The sequence below is a fragment of the Heterodontus francisci genome, chromosome 36 (assembly GCF_036365525.1).
Source record: "Heterodontus francisci isolate sHetFra1 chromosome 36, sHetFra1.hap1, whole genome shotgun sequence".
In the NCBI taxonomy this organism is placed as follows: domain Eukaryota; kingdom Metazoa; phylum Chordata; class Chondrichthyes; order Heterodontiformes; family Heterodontidae; genus Heterodontus; species Heterodontus francisci.
The window spans coordinates 36,893,350-36,914,265 of NC_090406.1; the positions used below are offsets into that span (position 1 = coordinate 36,893,350).

General features: G+C 42.6%; 1 protein-coding gene across 2 annotated transcripts in view; it reads left to right on the forward strand.

Annotated features, from left to right (window-relative positions):
* Positions 1-20,916, forward strand: part of LOC137351752 (endophilin-A2-like) — a 151,239-nt gene that overhangs the window by 88,334 nt on the left and 41,989 nt on the right. For both annotated transcript variants that reach the window (XM_068016547.1, XM_068016546.1), the window contains exon 3: positions 1,039-1,111. In XM_068016547.1, coding sequence (XP_067872648.1) covers positions 1,039-1,111 — 73 coding nt within the window. The remainder of the gene's footprint in view (positions 1-1,038; positions 1,112-20,916) is intronic.

Below are 20,916 nucleotides of genomic sequence, written 5' to 3' on the forward strand. Positions count from 1 at the left end.
ACTATTTTTGTAAATCGGATTTGCATTTGGTAAATTCTACACCTGTAAAGTAGCATTGTGCGATGGGATAGTGGGCCGTTGGCTCATTGCATACAGCTGCCCTCACAGTGAGTTCCTGATCTGTTATACAGAGGCTCATTGTATTTGTATAGGGTGGAACGCTGTTGAGAACTTTCTAGCTGAGTGTTTTAGAGCAGCACTTGCAGAAACAGGGGACCAGAACAGTTGGTGGATGTTGCATGATTCAAAGGAACCAAATTATAAATTAAAGATTGGAAATTATCTTCTGTCCAATGCAGCGGTACCTTCAAGCCTGTCATTATGAACACTGTTCCTTCACTGTTGCCGGGTCAAAATCCTGGAACTCCCTTCCTAACAGCACTGTGGGTGTACCTACCTCACCTGGACTGCAGCGGTTCAAGAGGCAGCTCACCACCACCTTCTCAAGGGCAATTAGATAGCGATGCCCACATCCCATGAATGTATTAAAAAAAACTCTGCCCCATTTCTGATGCTTTCAAATTCCTTTCAAACAGTTCATTGGGGTTGGTAGAGTGTTAAAAGGACCTAGTACACAAAATTCAAAACCATCAGACTTTAGCCAAGTACCAAAGTACTTGGTATAAAGCAGGGACTTGATTGTAAGTCATTGTATATAAATTCCACATATGATGGTACCAGACAACTTTGATACTATTCAACACAGAACTGGGTGGTAACTGGTCTTGTAAGACTTCAAGATTGTCTCATCAGTTCTATATAAAATTCTTCATGGTTGTTTGCTACCCTCACGCGAATAAGCATTAGGAATCCCTTTTCTTCCTAGTTCTGTGGACTAAATGAGGCATTAGGCAAGTAAGCTCTGTGGGAGCTTTTTTGCACACGTGCTTGAAGTCAATATTACACGTGAACTGTGTGATGTGTATGTTCTAGTTTACACTTCAATGAAAGGTTATTAGCATAATTCTTCTGTTGTGGCTTGTTGCAGTAATACATAGTGAAATAGTTACTGGTAACACTTTTGCTGCTTGGTTTCAGAAAGTGGATATTACCAGCAAAGCTGTAGCTGATGTCCTGACAAAAACCACAGAGTACCTGCAGCCGAATCCAGGTAAAGCTTTTCTGAAATGTTGCGATATAAGTGGTATATAGCCTTGCGTTAAACAGGCATTTCTAGTGTTCCTGTTTTTCAGTGTTTCCTTAGCTGCTCTTCAAAATAAAATTTATCAAGAAAAATGTTTTGGGGCAGGATGCAACACCAACACTGGGAGGGAAGTCGAGCCCTCCTTTGCTGACTCCTTTTCTAGTCCACACTACTGTGGATTGGTACCAAACAGTGATTGAGTGTTTTCCCATAGGGAGATATTGAATGCTGAGAGGGGGTGCCTAGGCCATATTTGTGCGCATGTTTGCAAAAGCTCTTCTGTTCCTCTGAAGTTGTAAATATACCACACTACATATTCTTCCTCCTCCCTGTAATGTCATTGTGTTGAAATTCGGAGTCCTGCAGTTATCCACTGCTCTAACTCATCCTACCTCAGACTGAATAAACTATGGCCTTCTCACCTCCCTCAGTTTTGTCTTGATGCCTGCATGTTTTTTAAAACCCAAATTTGATGTCCACCTCATCACTACATTTTGATTACCTTGTCTTTTTTTTTTACACTCTCTTTTTCAGCTTTGGTATCCTGCACTGTCTCTAAATTATCAGATTGCTTGTCTGACATTCAGCGCCTATGAGCAGAAATTTCCTCCAATTAAATATTAGGAAGATAGAAGCAATTATCTTCAGTCCCAGCTACAAGCTCCATCCCTCTCCCTGGCACATGTCTGAAGTTGAACCAGATGATTTGCAATTGGTGTCATATTTGTTAGGTGGAGCTTCCGACCACACATCTATGTCATCACTCAGACCACCTATTTCCACCTCCTTGACATTAACCCACTCCACCCTGTCTCAGCTCATGTGCTGCCGAAACCCTCATTTATGCCGTTTGTTACCTCTAGACTTGACTATTCCAAAGCACTCCTGGCCAGTCTCCCACGTTCTATTCTCCCTGTAAATTTGACTCATCCAAATTTCTACTGCCTGTGTCCTTGCTCACACCAAGTCCCATTCTCCCATCACCCCTGTGCTTGCTGACCTACATTGGCTCCCAGTTAGTTAAGTCTTGCATTTATATAGTGCCTTTCACAGCAGCCAGCCATCTCCAAGTGTTTTACTGCCAATGAAGTTGTGGGTAAAATGTTGGAAAAGGTTATAAGAGACAGGATTTATAATCATCTTGAAAAGAATAAGTTCATTAGCGATAGTCAGCACGGTTTTGTGACGGGTAGGTCGTGCCTCACAAACCTTATTGAGTTTTTCGAGAAGGTGACCAAACAGGTGGATGAGGGTAAAGCAGTGGATGTGGTGTATATGGATTTCAGTAAGGCGTTTGATAAGGTTCCCCATGGTAGGCTATTGCAGAAAATACGGAAGTATGGGGTTGAAGGTGATTTAGAGCTTTGGATCAGAAATTGGCTAGCTGAAAGAAGACAGAGGGTGGTGGTTGATGGCAAATGTTCATCCTGGAGTTTAGTTACTAGTGGTGTACCGCAAGGATCTGTTTTGGGGCCACTGCTGTTTGTCATTTTTATAAATGACCTGGAAGAGGGTGTCGAAGGGTGGGTTAGTAAATTTGCGGATGACACGAAGGTCGGTGGAGTTATGGATAGTGCCGAAGGATGTTGTAGGGTACAGAGGGACATAGATAGGCTGCAGAGCTGGGCTGAGAGATGGCAAATGGAGTTTAATGCGGAAAAGTGTGAGGTGATTCACTTTGGAAGGAGTAACAGGAATGCTGAGTACTGGGCTAATGGGAAGATTCTTGGTAGTGTAGATGAACAGAGAGATCTTGGTGTCCAGGTGCATAAATCCCTGAAGGTTGCTAACCAGGTTAATAGGGCTGTTAAGAAGGCATATGGTGTGTTAGCTTTTATTAGTAGGGGGATCGAGTTTCGGAGCCAAGAGGTCATGCTGCAGCTGTACAAAACTCTGGTGAGACCGCACCTGGAGTATTGCGTGCAGTTCTGGTCACCGCATTATAGGAAGGATGTGGAAGCTATGGAAAGGGTGCAGAGGAGATTTACTAGGATGTTGCCTGGTATGGAGGGAAGGTCTTACGAGGAAAGGCTGAGGGACTTGAGGTTGTTTTCGTTGGAGAGAAGGAGGAGGAGAGGTGACTTAATAGAGACATACAAGATAATCAGAGGGTTAGATAGGGTGGATAGTGAGAGTCTTTTTCCTCGGATGGTGATGGCAAACACGAGGGGACATAGCTTCAAGTTGAGGGGTGATAGATATAGGACAGATGTGAGAGGTAGTTTCTTTACTCAGAGAGTAGTAAGGGCGTGGAACGCCCTGCCTGCAGCAGTAGTAGATTCGCCAACTTTAAGGGCATTTAAGTGGTCATTGGATAGATATATGGATGAAAATGGAATAGTGTAGGTCAGATGGTTTCACAGGTCGGCGCAACATCGAGGGCCGAAGGGCCTGTACTGCGCTGTAATGTTCTAATTCTAATACTTTTGAAATGTAGTCACTGTTATAATTTAGGTTAAGTAACATCCCGATTTTAAAATTCTCATCCTTGTTTTCAAATCCCTCCATGGTCTTGCCCCTCCCCATCCCTATCGCTGTCATGTCCTCCAGCCCCACAGCCATTCAATCAGTTCATGGCTGAACTGATTTATCCACATTACCACCTACCCCCAATAACCTTTCACCCCCTTGCTGGTCAAGAACCTCTGCCTTAAAGATATTCAAAGATTCTGCTTCCACCACCTTTTGAGGAAGAGAGTTCCAAAGACTCACGACCCTCAGAGATAAAAATTCTCCTCAACTCTGTTTTAAATGGTGGACCCCTTATTTTTTAAACAGTGACCCCTGGTTCTTGATTCTCCCACAAGAGGAAACCTCCTTTCCACATCCACCCTGTCAAGACCTCTCAGGGTCTTGTATGTTTTAATCAACCCTCTAACGCTTCTAAATTTCAGAGGATACAAGCCTAGCCTGTCCGATCTTTCTTCGTAAGATAGCCCGCCCATTCCAGGTATCGGTGTAGTAAACCTTCTTCGAACTGCTTCCAACGCATTTACATCCTTCCTTAAATAAAGAGACCAGTACTGTACACCGTTCTCCAGATGTGATCTCACCAATACCCTGTATAGCTGAAGCATAACCTCCCTACTTTTGTATTCAATTTCCCTCACGATAAACAATAACATTCTATCAGCTTTCCTAATTACTTGCTGTACCTGCATACTAACCTTTTGCAATTCATGCACTAGGACACCCAGATCCCTCTGCATCTCGGAGCTCCGCAATCTCTCACCATTTAGATAATATGCTTCTGTTATTCTTCCTGCCAAAATGGACAACTTTGCATTTTCCCACATTATACTCCATCTGTCAGATTTTTGCCCACTCACTTAACCTATCTTTATCCCCTTGTAGCCTCCTTTATGTCCTCTTCACAAACTTCTTTCCTACCTATCTTTGTGTCTTCAGCAAATTTAGCAACCATACCTTGGGTCCCTTCATCTTAGTCCTTTATATAAATGGTAAAAAGTTGAGGCCTCAGCACCGATCCCTGTGGCACACCACTCGTTGCATCTTGCCAACTCAGAAAATGACCCAGTTATGCCTACTCTGTTTCCTGTTAGCTAGCCTGTCTTCTATCCGTGCCACTGTTATCCCCTACACCTCACTAGCCACCATATTTGCAATAACCTTTGATGTGGCATCTTATCAAATGTCTTCTGGAAATCTAAGTACAATACATCCACCGGTTCCCCTCATCCACAGCACATGTAACTCCCTCAAAGAACTCCAATAAATTGGTTAAACATGATTTCCCTTTCACAAAACCATGTTGACTCTGCCTGATTACCTTGAATTTTTCTAAATGCCCTGCCCTCTTTAATAATAGCTTCTAACATTTTCCCTAAGACAGACGTTAAGCTAACTGGCCTGTAGTTTCCTGCTTTCTGTCTCCCTCCCTTTTTGAATAAAGGAGTTAGATTCACTATTTTCCAGTCTAGCGGAACCTTCCCTCAGTCTAGGGAATTTTGGAAAATTAAAACTAACGCATCAGCTGCCTCACTAGCCACTTTTTTTAACACCCGAGGATGAAGTCCATCAGGACCCGGGGATTTGTCAGCCCACAGCTCCAACAATTTGTTCAGTACCACTTCCCTGATGACTCTAATTTTCTTGAGTTCCTCCCTCCCTTCCATTTCCTGACTTACAGATAATACTGGGATGTTATTTGTATCCTCTATAGTGAATACTGATGCAAATTACCTTTTCAATTAATTCCCCAGACTCATTTTCTATCGGACCAATGTTCACTTTGTTAACGCTTTTCTTTTTTAAATATCTATAGAAACTCTTACTATCTGTCTTTATACTTCTAGCTAGCTTTCTCTCGTACTCTAATTTTACCTTCCTTATCAATCTTTTATTCATTCTTTGCTGTTTTTTATATTCTATCCAATCATCTGACCTGCCACCCATCTTTGCGTAATGATATGCTTTTCCTTTAAGTTTGATACTATGTTTAACTGTTTTAGTTAAGCACGGATGGCAGGTCCCACCCTTCGAATTTTTCATTCTCATTGGAATGTATCTATTTTGTGTATTCTGAAATATCTTCTTAAATGTCTGCCACTGCATCTCTATTGACCTATCCCTTAACTTAATTTGCCAGTTTACTTTAGCTAGCTCTGCATTCATGCCCTCATAATTGTCCTTATTTAAGTTTAAAATACTGGTCTTTGACCCACTCTTCTCTCCCTCAAACTGAATGTAAAATTCAACGCTGCTACCTCGGGGCGCCTTAGCTATGAGGTCATTAATCCTATCTCGTTTCACAATACCAGGTCTAGTATAGCCTCCTCTCTGGCTGCAGAATGTACTGTTCCAAGAAGTTATCCCAAAAACATTCTATGTACTGCTCATGTAGGCTACCTCTGCCCATCTGATTTTTCCAGTCTATTTGTAGGTTAAAATCCCCCATGATTATCACCATACCTTTCTGACAGGCTGCCATTATTTCTTCCTTTTATACCCCATCCTACAGTGTGGTTAACGTTAAGCGGCCTGTCCACCACTCGCACAAGTGACTTCTTGCCTTTATGATTTCTCATCTCTACCCAAACTGCTTCTACGTCCTGGTTTCCTGAACTTAGGTCATCCCTCTCTATTGCGCTAATACCATCATTAATTAACAGAGCCACCCTCCACCTTTTCCGAGCTTCCTGTCGTTCCTAAATGCCATGTACCCTTCAATATTCAGGTCCCAATCCATGTCATCCTGCAGCCATGTCTTTGTAATGGCTATCAGATCGTACTTATTTATTTCTATTTGTGCTCTCAGTTCATCTGTTTTGTTTCGGATGCTATGTGCATTTGGATACAGAGCCTTTAGTTTTGTCCTTTTTATTATTTTTGTAACCTCTAGCCTTATCTGTTGATTTACTCTTAGATTTGTACACTTTGTCCCTTCCTGTCACAGTCTGTTTATCATTTCCCATATTAATACCTTCCTCTCTTGCCTTGACTCTACTCCTTGATTTACCATATCTTCCCAAATTTGATCCCTTACCTCACTATTCAGTCTGAGAAAAATATTTCAGTGGTGCAGCCTCAAAAACAATTCAATACCTATGCACATGTAGGAATACATGTAATAGCTTATAGTGGTTAATTGGCTGTATATATTTGGGAGTCTCTGCAATTGGAATGAGTAAAATGATGACTGGTAAAGAACCCAGTTCCTTCAGATCCTTTGTGCTGTAAATGTAATAGTCACAAGAAAGATTCAGCCTGGGCAGTTGAAGTTACGCTTGAGTTTTTTGTTTTGTCTTCCGTAATTTGCTTGGTGTGCTCTGGGCTGTTAGAATATATTGTTAACAAGGAATCAGTATGAATGCCAAGACGTAAATTGTTTGTTCCATGTATGCCAGCCTGCAAACCTCAGAAAAGCTGGCAAACAGCTTGACAAAAGTTGACTCAGCCCCAAAATATCTGAGGACAGAAAAAACACCCTAAATTAAGGCCTGTGACTAGCGCCAATCCTTCAAGGTGACTGAATAAGTTAAATTCCTTTTTATTAAATTAGGACTTGAGGATTTTATTACTGTTTTGGAATCCTATTCAGCAATTCTGTTTTCATCTCTGGAAACAAAAGCCTAATTTTGTCTCATTACTGCTCGTGAGAGCAAAATGCAGCCAATTTCTTTAATTACATTACAAGCCTTCACAGCAGGTGATAAGCATCCCATGATAACTTGTAGATACCCTTGAAGTCCTAATGGTGAGATTCCAGGTAGCTTTCATGCTCAGTATATTTTCCTTCTTTGGATAGAAGCCACAAAGTGCATACTGGGACACCAAGGTTTCCTGGTCTCAGCCTCTGAAAAGCCAACGTTAAGCTGAATAAAGGATTCATGCCTCAGTTCTCCAAGACCATTTCTCCTTCACCTAGACCAGCAGCCATGTCTAATTTGCAGTCACCATGCTGCAAGCCAATAACTGGAGAAGACATAGGTAGGAGGTGCATTAAAGGCCTGTTGCAATTTAATTTTTTTTTAATAATGAACTGTCTATTCAACAGTTAAACGTTGGTCAATCACCAACAGTGCCTGGAGTACTACAGACCTACCTGGTTCAGGTACAGGGAGGTGGTGGCATAATGGTAACGTCACTGGACTAGTAATCCAGAGGCCTAGGCTAATGCTCTGGGGACATGGGTTCAAATCCCACGATGGCAGATGGTGAAATTTGAATTCAATTAACAAATCTGGAATTTAAAAAACTAATCTAATGGTGACCATGAAACCATTGTCGATTGTTGTAAAAACCCATCTGGTTGCCTTCTGGTTTCCTTTAGGGAAGGAAATCTGCCGTCCTTATCTGGTCTGGCCTACATGTGACTCCAGACCCACAGTAATGTGGTAGACTCTGAAATAGCCTAGCAAGCCACTCAGTTGTATCAAACCGCTACAAAGTGTAAGAGAAGGAATGAAACCGGACAGACCACCCAGCATCGACCTTGGCACTGGAAACGACAATGGAAAACCCAGCCCTGTCAACCCTCCAAAGTCCTCGTTACTAACATCTGGGGGCTTGTGCAAAAATTGGGAGGTCTGTCCCACAGATGAGTCAAGCAACATCATGACATGGTCATACTCATACTTTGCAGTCAATGTCTCTGACATGACCTTCACCATCCTGGGTATGCTCTGTCCAACCAAGGGGACAGACCCACCAGAGGTGGCGGCACAGTGGTATTCAGGCAGGAGAGAATTGCCCTGGGAGTCCTCAACATTGACTCCGGATCCCACGAAGTCTCGTGGAATCAGATCAAACACAGGCAAGGAAACCTGCTGATTACCAACCCCCCTCCCCCCTCAACTGATAAACCAGTGCTTCTCCACGTAGTACACCAATTGTTTTCTTCTATCATGGGTTGTGGGTATTGCAGGCAAGGCCAGCATTTGTTGCCCATCCCAAATTGGCACCTGAGTGGCTTGAGAGGCCATTTCAGAGGGCAGTTAAGAGTCAATATATTGCTGTGGGTCTGGAGTCACAAGTAGGCCAGACCAAGACTGCAGATTTCCTTCCCTAAAGGACATTGGTGAACCAGATGGGTTTTTATGACAATTGATGGTAATTTCATGGCACCATTGCTAAGTCTAGCTTTTAATTGCAGATGTTTTATTAATTAATTGAATTTAAATTCCACTAGCTGCCATGGTGGGATTTGAACCCGTGTTCCCAGGGCATTACCCCATGCCTCTGGATTACTAGGCCAGTAACATTTCCACTACGCCACTGTCTCCCTGTTAGAAGAAGCACTGAGGGTAGCAAGGGCACCAAATGTATTCTGGGTGGGGGACTTCAATGTCCATCACAAACAGTAGCTTGGTCGCTGCACTACTGACCGTGCTAGCCGAGTCCTAAAGCATATAGCTGCCAGACCGAGTCTGCGGCAGGTGATGAGGGAACCAACAAGAGGGAATAATCTACTTGACGTCGTCCTCACTAATCTAACTGTCACAGATGCATCTGTCCATGACAGTATTGGTAGGAGTGACCATCGCACAGTCTTGTGGCGATGAAGTCCCATCTTCACGTTGAGAATACCCACCATCGTGTTGTGTGGCATGACCACCGTGCTAAATGGGATAGATTTCGAACAGAACTAGCAACTCAAAACTGGGCATCCATGAGGTGCTGTGGGCCATCAGCAGCAGCAGAATTGTATTCAACCACAATCTGCAACTTCGTGGCCCGGCGTATCCCCCACTCTACCATTACCATCAAGCCGGGGGACGAACCCTGGTTCAATGAAGAGTGCAGGAGGGCATGCCAGGAGCAGCACCAGCCATACCTAAAAATGAGTTGTCAGCCTAGTGAAGCTACAACACAGGACTACTTGCATGCCAAACAGCGTAAGCAGCATGCGAAAGACAGGGCTAAGCGATCCCACATCCAACGGATCAGATCTAAGCTCTGCAGTCCTGCCACATCCAGTTGTAAAAGGTGGTGGACAATTAAACAATTAACAGGAGGAGAGGCTCCAAAAATATCCCACCCTCAACATTGGGGGAGCCCAGCACATCAGTGCAAAAGACGAGGCTGAAGCATTTGCATCCATCTTCAGCCAGAAGTGCCGAGTGGATGATCCATCTCGACCTTCTCCTGAGGTCCCCTGCATCACAGATGCCAGTCTTCAGCCAATCAGATTCACTCCACATGATATCAAGAAATGGCTGAAAGCATTGGATACTGCAAAGGCTATGGACCCTGACAACATTCCGGCAATAGTACTGAAGACTTGTGCTCCAGAACTAGCTGCGCCCCTAGCCAAGCTTTTCTAGTTTAACTGCAACACTAGCATCTACCCGGCAATGTGGAAAATTGCCCAAGTATGTCCTGTACACAAAAAGCAGGACAAATCTAACCCAGCAAATTACTGCCCCATCAGTCTACTCTCGATCATCAGCAAAGTGACAAAAGGGGTCGTGGACAGTGCTATCAAGCGGCACTTGTTCAGCAATAACCTGCTCACTGATGGTCAGTTTGGGTTCTGTCTGGGCCACTCAGTTCCTGACCGCATTGCAGACTTCTCCAAAGATTGACAAAAGAGTTGAACCACAGTTATGAGGTGATAAAAACTGCTCTTGACGTCAGGGCTGCATTTGACAGAGTATAGCATCAAGGAGACCTTGACAAACTGGAGTCAATGGGAATCGGGGGAAAATTCTCCACTGGTGGGAATCATGCCCAGCGCAAAGGAAGATGGTTGTAGTTGTTGGAGGTCAATAATCTCAGTCCCAGGACATCACTGCAGGAGTTCCTCAGGGGAGTGTCTTCGACCCAACCATCTTCAGCTGCTTCATCAATGACCTTCCCTCCTCCATAAGGTCAGAAGTGGGGATGTTTGCTGATGATTGCACAATGTTCAGCAGCATCCGCAACTCCTCAGATACTGAAGCAGCCCGTCTCCATTGTAGTTTGGAGGATTAAGCTGAGAGATAGAAGTTATTGCTGCAGATAAATTGGTTTTAATAATTTTCTAGCTTTGCAAGTCATTTCTAATGAATGTGAACTTTTCTCCCTCTTGATTAGACCTCAAACGCTTTGGATGGTTTTCTATGTTGAAGGTGCTATGTAAATGCAAGTTTTGCAGATGATATTGGTGTACTCCTCCTGTAGTTGTGATGGTCATATTACCTATTAAGTTTTCTTTTTAAACTCCAAACGCATCTTCCTACACACTGAGCTGGCCTTTCAGAAGGCCTTCAATAAGGTGCCTCATACAAGACTCATGACAAAGATCAGAGGATGTACAGGGAAACCAGTTTTGGGAATTGAATATCCAAGGGTACTCGGTATTTCGGAAGGATAGACAAGAAGGAAAAGGAGCTGGTGTAGCTTTGTTAGCGAAGGAAGAGATCAGTGCTGTAGTGAGAAATTATATAGGCACTGGAGATCAAGGCGTAGAATCAGTCTGGGTAGAAATAAGAAATAGCAAGGGAAAGAAGTCACTGGTGGGAGTAATCTATAGGTCCCCAAACAGTAGTTCCACAGTGGGGCACAGTATAAACCAGGAAATACTGGGGACTTGTAAGAAAGGTACGGCAATAATCATGGGTGATTTTAATATGCATATAGACTGGATTTGTCAAATTGGCAAGGGTAGCCTCGAGGGAAAGTTCATCAAATGTATTATGGATTGTTTTTTGGAGCAATATGTTGTGGAACCAACCAGGGAGCAGGCTTTTCTAGATTTGGTGTTGTGTCATGAGGTGGGATTAATAAATGATCTAATTGTTAAGGATCCTCGAGGGAAAAGTGATCATAGCATGCTAGAATTTCAAATTCAGACTGAGGGCGAGAAGCTGGAGTCCCACATGAGCGTTCTGGAATTAAACAAAGTACAGATTTGACCCTAGTGGACTGGGCAGGAAGACTGCAAGGTAGGACAGTTGACGAACAGTGGCAGATGTTTAAGGAGATATTCAATTTATCCCAACTAAAATATATTCCAGAGAGGAAGAAAGATTCTAGGAGGGGAAAAAACATCCATGGCTAAGCAAGGAAGTTAAGGATAACATAAAGACAAAAACTAAGGCATTGCGAAGGCCAGTGGAAGATTGGAAAACTTATAAAGATAAACAAAGAGTTACTAAAAAAGTAATAAAAAGAGCAAAGGTAAATTATTAAAGAAAACTAGCGCAGAATATAAAAACAGATAGCAAAAGCTTCTATAAATATAGAAAAGGGAAGAGAGTAGCTAAAGTGAATGTTGGTCCTTTGGTGGATGAGACTGGGGAGTTAATAGAAGGGAACTTAGAAATGGCAGAGACACTAAATCAGTATTTTGCTTCAGTTTTCAAGGTGGAGGACACTAGTACCATCTCAATAGTACCAGGTAATGCAGAGGTTATAGAAAGGGAGGAACTTAGAACAATCATCATCACTAGGGAAAAAGTACTGAGCAGACTATTGAGGTTGAAGGCAAACAAGTCCCCAGGGCCTGATGGTTTACGTCCCAGGGTCTTAAAGGAAGTGGCAGTGGAGGTCGTGGATCCATTGGTTATAATATTCCAAAATTCTCTGGATATGGGAAAGGTTCCAGTGGATTGGAAAAAAGCTAATGTGACTCCTTATTCAAAAAGGGAGGGAGGCAGAAAGTAGGAAACTACAGTCCAGTTAGATTAACATCTGTCTTAGGGAAAATGTTAGAAGCTATTATTAAATGGGTCTTTTTCTAGTTGGCAAGATGTAACTAGTGGGGTGCCACAGGGTTTGGTCCTCGGGCCCCAACTATTTACAATCTATGTAAATGACTTGGATGCAGGGATAGAAGATACTATAGTCAAATTTGCAGATGACACTAAAATAGGTGGGATAGTAAGTTGCAATAAAGAAATAAGAAATTTACGAATGGATTTGGATAGGTCAGGTAAAAGGGCCAAAATTTGGCAGATAGAGTTTAACATGGCTAAGTGTGAGGTTATCCATTTTGGTCGGAAGAATAGAAAGGCAAATATTCTAAATGGAGAGTAACTTCAGAGTGCTTTGGTGCAGAGGGATCTGGGTGTCCTCGTACATGAATCGCAGAAAACTAGTTTGCAGGTGTAGCAGGTTACAAGGAAGGCAAATGGAATTTTGGCATTTATTGCTAAAGGAATAGCGTATAAAAGTAGTGAAGTGTTGCTGCAATTGTACAAGGCATTCGTGAGACCACACCTGGAGTATTGCGTACAGTTTTGGTCCCCTTACTTGAGAAAGGATGTAGTTGCATTGGAGGTAGTTCAGAGCAGGTTCACTAGGTTAATTCCAGAGATGGGGGGCTTGTTTTATGAAGAGAGTTTGAGCAGTTTAGGCCTTTGCTCACTGGAGTTTACATGAATGAGAAGAGATCTAATTGAGGTATATAAGATGATTAAGGAGATTGACAAAGTAGACATAGAGAGGATGTTTCCTCTGGTGGGGCAATCTAGAATGGGAGGTAATAGTTTTAGGATAAGGGGTAACAGATTTAAAACCGAAATGAGCAGAAATTACTTCTCTCAAAGGGTCGTGAATCTGTGGAATTCACTACCCCAGAGTGCAGTGGATGCCGGGACATTGGGTAAATTTGAGGAGGAGATAGACAGATTTTTAATTAGAAACGGGTTGAAGGGTTATGGAGAATGGGCAGGAAAGTGGAGTTGAGGCCAAGATGAGATCAGCCATGATCGTATTGAATGACGGAGCTGGCTCAAGGGGCTGAATTGCCTACTCCTGCTCCTAGCTCTTAAATTCTTATGTTCAAATGGATTGAAAGATAGCTATAAACAGAAAAGTGGATAGGAGATGAGTGAAGTTTTTCAGACTTGCAGAAAGTGGAACCTGCTGGGACCACTATTTTTTATCTCACGCATACATTATTTGAACTCATAAATTAAAGATGTGTTGACATTTACAGTTGATAATTTTTTTTGGGGGTGGTGGTCACAGGTATGGCTAATAATTTGAGGTTTGCTCTAAAGTACAGGAAGACACGAGCAGGCTTGTAGAGTGGAAGATAAATGCAAAAGAAATTTAATGTAGCAAACTGAGGTGGTTTATTTTGGTGAGAGGAATAAAGAGGCCACTTATTCCTCGAAAGGCAAGAAACTAAATGGGGTAGAAGTGCAAAGTAATTTGGAAATACAGATACATAAATCACTAACGATTGCAACTCTGTTTATCAGAACGTAAAGCGTACAAAGTACTGTTCATTTCTAGAGGAATAAAACCAGAAGCAGGGAGCTAATGTTAAATTTATATAGAACCTTGGCTAGAGCACACTTGGAGCACTGTGTGCAATTCTCGTCTCCGTACAACAAAAAGGATGGTGAAGCACTGGAATAAGTACAGAAGATTTACAAAGATATTACCAGAATTAAGAGAGTTTAATTACCAGGAAAGATTGAGCAGCGTGTGGTTCTTTTCTCTGGAAAATCGAAAACTAAGAAAAGACCTGACCGAGTACTCCCACTGTGGTACTGCTAAGATTACCACTGCACCTTGTCTTTTATATTCCATATCTCTTGCTATAAAACCCAGTAATCCATTAACTTACTTCATAGCCTTATTCACTGCTGCTTTTTAATGTCTTATGAACACAACCCCTGCCCCCCACCAAATCACTTTGCTCTTCCACATCATCCAGCCTTCCTCCATTCAAATTATTTACCAAAATCATCCACTTGTATTTGCTGACATTGAGTTCTATCTGCCACGTTTTTTCCCATTTCACCATCTTATCACTATCCCTTTTAGAGCTTCCATTTGGTTATCAGAGTTTGCTGCAAAACATTTTATTTTAGTAACATCTGCAAAATTTAAATACCATTTCCTCTAGTTCTATATCCAAGTTATTCATGTACTTTTGGTAGGAGCAAGACCATGCATAACTAATGGAACATCACCACTTGCAAGTTTCCCTCCAAGTCGCACACCGTCCTCACTTGAAAATATATCACCTTTCCTTCACTGTCACCGAGGCAAAATCCTGGAACCCCCTCCCTAACAGCACTGTGGATGTACCTACACCTTATGGACTGCAGCAGTTCAAGAAGGCAGCTCATCACCTGCTCAAGGGCAATTAGGGATGGGTAATAAATGCTGGCCTTGCCAGAGATGCTCATATCCCAAGAATGAATTTTTAAAAATCCCTGAACCGGTTGAATAGTCCGCTGACATGCACCATCTGGACTTGCATGTGAAGAATATGGAGGTAACCATGCCTGTCAAGCTGTAATTCAGCAAGTATCAACACCTTCAGGAAAGGAGAGGGGAGAAAATTGATGGATATAGGAGGTCTATAATCTATTTTGGTGGAATCTAAAATCACCTTTTCGATTGTATATTCTCCTTTTTCACAACATAAAGACATGATATTAGGTGAAAATTGTCAAGTAAATATGTTTCTCACTTGTAAGAGTAACTTTTTTTAATTTGAAAAGGGTCAGTGGTGTAAATTGAGGCACATTACCCAGGCCCCTTTTGTTGAACAATATAATTAAAAAGTGAAAAACAGCCTGTTTGGAACTGTTTTTACAACTACAGACCTGTGTGGATTCAACTCAGTGACAGCTAGTTAGCATTAACAGATATTGAGGACTCAACCATTGTTAACTCTACTTGTTTTAGTTGAAGCTTGCTGCTTGAGCAACTTAACATATGCACTCTAGAGAGTTTCTGCAACTGGTTGTGCTATTCTCATCTGTGTGGACGCCAAAAATGCAAAATTGCTTCATTCTCCGCATGGAACAAATTTAAACTGGCCCCCAAAATTTTAAGAATAAATTAAAATTATTCCTTATTCTGTGTTTGTGTTAATTGATTGCGAGTTGGAATAGCGGTATGAGTGAAACAAATGACCTCCACACCTCTGGGCCTGGAGGAGAAAATCAGCCAGCATTCTTGTTCCTAATCACAATCAAGTTACTCTTGCTGCAAAGTGCATTTGTGGACAGAATTAGGCTCAACTGTGATGTTCCATGGGTGAATAACCTGCAGACAGTTGCTATCTAGCCTTGCACATAAAAAGTGACTCATTAGCAAGAGTGTTATCTGAGAAAAACTGGGTCCCACAGAACTGTACCTTAGCATGAATTGGTACCTTCAGGAACAGGAAGAAAATTGGAAAACCTTTTTTGTTTTGAAAATTAATAATTGCTGTAAGGATGCCAGCACTTTGTTTGCAAAACAGCCTTCAACTTGTGTTTGTACAGCTTGTAGATTTAAGGCCATAAAAATGACCAAAACCATCAGTGCAATATGTACAGTCCTGCATCTTGTACAAATATTGCTCCCATGAACTGCACTCTGTGTTCTTTGTCACATAGTCAAAGATTGAACTCTGGAATAACTGATTTCCTTATTTCAAAAGTAACCAGATTAAGAATATTGGAACTATAATTTTGGCCTTATTCAGCAATAAAAAAAAGATTATTAAGTACTGTTCTTGTACACTGTAGCCTCGCATTGTGATTTATAACGGTATTTATTGAATATTGTCAGCAAATGAGAAACAGGTTTATGTCCTCAAAGGGATAAGGAAATACAGAACTCTGCTGAATTTCCTTTCCAGCTTCTAAAATACATTTCCTGATGGGCCATCTGTAAAATTTTCCGTGCATTCCTGAAGCTCAATATTGTACAGAATACAAAAATCTTGAAAATTAAAGAGCCTTTCAGACATGACTAAATTATAAATTAAGTTTTATTCTGCAAAAAACCTATTTGAATGCATTATATCTCCAGGGGCTCTCAAATTCTTGGCTAACAATATACTGGTTTCCTGGTTTCTTCTATTGCTGTGTCTGTTGGCCATTCTCCCCATATGATTACTCTTTTCTCCCCTACCACCTTGTCGATTAAATACCTTGGCTAAAGAAATCATGCAGACTGGAAGAAACTGGATTTTTCTCCCAGTGTTTCACCAATTCTTTTGCTGAGCCCACTTAAAACAACGAACAAAAAAAAGTGTTAATGTAGTTATCATGCTGCGAGCATTTGCTACATGACCTATTTACATTACAGGAAAGAACTTCTGATGGTTCAAATCCTGTGCCTTTATAGTTTGCTCACCTTATCACCTGAAGATACTGATTGCTAAAGTTTGTGTTCTCCAGGGCTGATGGCCTCCCAGTGCCTCATGTAAGGGGCTGTTGCGTGAGCTTAAACATTAAAGGCTGTTCAACCAAGGAATACAAACATCCAAGTCCAATCCTGTTCTATCCTAGCGCTGCCAAAGAACTACTTCTCCAACAGGAGTTACTGGATAACAATCGAGCAAGAAACTCATTACCAAAATCAGCTCAACTCAGCACAAACTAAGGATCAATCCTGGGACTTTCTTCTTTATTTGATGGTGCTACACTAGGTGGTGTCTTAACCCAATAGGCCATCAAAGGAAGTAGTAAATTTAGTTTAAAACAAGATAAGCACAGAATTCATAGAACCATAGAAAAGTTACAGCACAGAAAGAGGCCATTCAGCCCATCGTGTTTGTACTGGCTGAAAAAACTAGCCGACCATTCTAATCCCACCTTCTAGCAACTGGTCCATAGCCTGCAGGTTACAGCACTTCAGGTGCAGGTCCAGGTACCTTTTAAATGAGTTGAGGGTTTTTGCTTGCACTACCGATCCGGGCAGCGAATTCTAGACACCCACCACCCTCTGGGTGAAAAAGTTTTTCCTCATGTCCCCTCTAGTCCTTCTACCAATCACATTTAATTCTGTTCCCCCGGTAATTGACCTCTCCAGTAGGGGAAACAGGTCCTTCCTGTCTACTCTATCTAGGCCCGTCATAATTCTGTGCACCCCAATTAAGGCACCCCTCAGCCTCCTCTGTTCGAAGGAAAACAACCCGAGCTTATCCAATATTTCCTCATAGCTGCTATTTTCCAGCCCTGGCAGCATTCTTGTAAATCTCCTCTGTACTCTCCAGAGCAATTATGTCCTTCCTGTAATGTGGTGACCAGAACTGTACGCAATACTCCAGCTGTGGCCTAACTAGCAGTTTATGCAGTTCCAGCATTACATCCCTGCTTTTGTATTCTGTACCTTGGTCAAATTCCCAAAGGGATACATATGTTGGTTGATGCTGATAGCTATTTCTGGCTTCTTCTGTACATTGGAGATATAGCATTTGTAAAGCCTGGGACTGTGCTGAATTTTCATACGGCCTTGGTGACATCCTTCACATCGAGGTTGGACCAAGTATACTGAATAGAATACCTTGTATCAACCTTTCTTCCTTTTAACACTTCCACCTAACACTTCACAATCTGTACACAATATTTTTTATGAGCACAGGCCTTTACTTATTTCAGACACTCATTATAAATTTATTTGCCCATTGCAAGCTGCAGCTGGCATTACCAGGTCTTAAGCAGCCTGACCAGCAGTCACCGCACTGCTCAAGCAAGGCCCAAATACCTGGAAAATTCTTAGTCTTCTATAGAGCTGGAAGGGACAAGGGTACTCCTCCTGTCTCCATAGAACATCTGTGGGATGCTAAGTAAGTTGATCTACTGTGAAAGTATAGTGTATTCATTAATTTATTTTATGCAATGACAAATTGTACTGAGAATTCATTTATTTCAGTTATAACTATTACTCTGAAATATTCACCCACTGTGCAATAAAGCAGCTTAACAGTTTGTAGCTGGGCTCAAAAGTTTTTGCTCCTTTGGGGCAATTAGTGGTGGTGTTGTCAGCAAACGCAGCCATTTCAAACTAAGGGGGAAGCCACTTAGGACAGAGATGAGGAGGCATTTATTTACTCAGAGGATTGTGAATCTTTGGAATTTTCTACCCCAGAGAACAGTGGAAGCTCAGTCATTGAGTATGTTTAAAGCAGAGATTTACAGATTTCTAAATACAAATGACATAAGGGGATATGGGTCTAGTGTGGGAAAGAGGCATTGAAGTGATTTGGGCGGCGCAGTGGTTAGCACCGCAGCCTCACAGCTCTAGCGACCCGGGTTACGTTCTGGGTACTGCCTATGCGGAGTTTGCAAGTTCTCCCTGTGACCGCGTGGGTTTCCGCCGGGTGCTCTGGTTTCCTCCCACAGCCAAAGACTTGCAGGTTAATAGGTAAATTGGCCATTGTAAATTGCCCCTAGTGTAGGTAGGTGGTAGGAGAATTGAGGGAAGGTCGGGAATATGGGATTAATGTAGGATTAGTATAAATGGGTGGTTGATGGTGGGCCAAAGGGCCTGTTTCAGTGCTCTATCTCTCTATCTCTGTCTTAGACATTGATGTCCAGTTCCAATCACAAGAGGAGACTATTGTTTTCACCTGGGTTATGCTGTTGCATATCTAGATATTAGGTAGGAATGTCACACCTTCTCGGACAACTTATGGGAGCAACTAACACTGTTCTCTTCAATATTTTCAGATGCAAGACCCTAAAATTCTAACAGATTTGGGTTTTTGTTTATTCACTCGTGGGATGTGGGCGTCGCTGGCTCAGCCAACATTTATTGCCCAACCCTAATTGCCCTTGAGAAGGTGATGGTGAGCTGCCTTCTTGAACCGCCGCAGTCCTTGGGGTTTAGGTACACTCACAGTGCTGTTAGGAAGGGAGTTCCAGGATTTTGACCCAGTGACAGTGAAGGAACAGCGATATAGTTCCAAGTCAGGATGGTGTGTGGCTTGGAGGGGAGGTTGCAGGTGGTGGTGTTCCCATGCATCTGCTGCCCAAGTCCTTCCAGTTAGTAGAGGTCACGGGTTTGGAAGGTGCTGTCAAAGGAGCTTTGGTTAGTTGCTGCAGTGAACAAAGAACAAAGAAAATTACAGCACAGGAACAGGCCCTTCGGCCCTCCAAGCCTGCGCCGATCCAGATCCTCTATCTAAACATGTCGCCTATTTTCTAAGGGTCTGTATCTCTTTGCTTCCTGCCTATTCATGTATCTGTGTAGATACATCTTAAAAGGCGCTATCATGCCCGCATCTACCACCTCCGCTGGCAACGCGTTCCAGGCACCCACCACCCTCTGCGTAAAGAACTTTCCATGCATGTCCCCCCTAAACTTTTCCCCTCTTACTTTGAACTCGTGACCCCTAGTAATTGAATCCCCCACTCTGGGAAAAGGCTTCTTGCTATCCACCCTGTCTATACCTCTCATGATTTTGTACACCTCAATCAGGTTCCCCCTCAACCTCCGTCTTTCTAATGAAAATAATCCTAATCTACTCAACCTCTCTTCATAGCTAGCGCCCTCCATACCAGGCAACATCCTGGTGAACCTCCTCTGCACCCTCTCCAAAGCATCTACATCCTTTTGGTCATGTGGCGACCAGAACTGCACGCAGTATTCCAAATGTGGCCGAACCAAAGTCCTATACAACTGTAACATGACCTGCCAACCCTTGTACTCAATACCCCGTCCGATGAAGAAAAGCATGCCGTATGCCTTCTTGACCACTCTATTGACCTGCGTTGCCACCTTCAGGGAACAATGGACCTGAACACCCAAATCTCTCTGTACATCAATTTTCCCCAGGACTTTTCCATTTACTGTATAATTCACTCTTGAATTGGATCTTCCAAAATGCATCACCTCGCATTTGCCCTGATTGAACTCCATCTGCCATTTCTCTGCCCAACTATCCAATCTATTTATATTCTGCTGTATTCTCTGACAGTCCCCTTCACTATCTGCTACTCCACTAATCTTAGTGTCGTCTGCAAACTTGCTAATCAGACCACCTATACTTTTCTCCAAATCATTTATGTATATCACAAACAACAGTGGTCCCAGCACGGATCCCTGTGGAACACCACTGGTCACACGTCTCCATTTTGAGAAACTCCCTTCCACTGCTACTCTCTGTCTCCTGTTGCCCAGCCAGTTCTTTATCCATCTAGCTAGTACACCCTGGACCCCATGCGACTTCACTTTCTCCATCAGCCTACCATGGGGAACCTTATCAAACGCCTTACTGAAGTCCATGTATATGACATCTACAGCCCTTCCCTCATCAATCAACTTTGTCACTTCCTCAAAGAATTCTATTAAGTTGGTAAGACATGACCTTCCCTGCACAAAACTATGTTGCCTATCACTGATAAGCCCATTTTCTTCCAAATGGGAATAGATCCTATCCCTCAGTATCTTCTCCAGCAGCTTCCCTACCACTGACGTCAGGCTCACCGCTCTATAATTACCTGGATTTTCCCTGCTACCCTTCTTAAACAAGGGGACAACATTAGCAATTCTCCAGTCCTCCGGGACCTCACCCGTGTTTAAGGACGCTGCAAAGATATCTGTTAAGGCCCCAACTATTTCCTCTCTCGTTTCCCACAGTA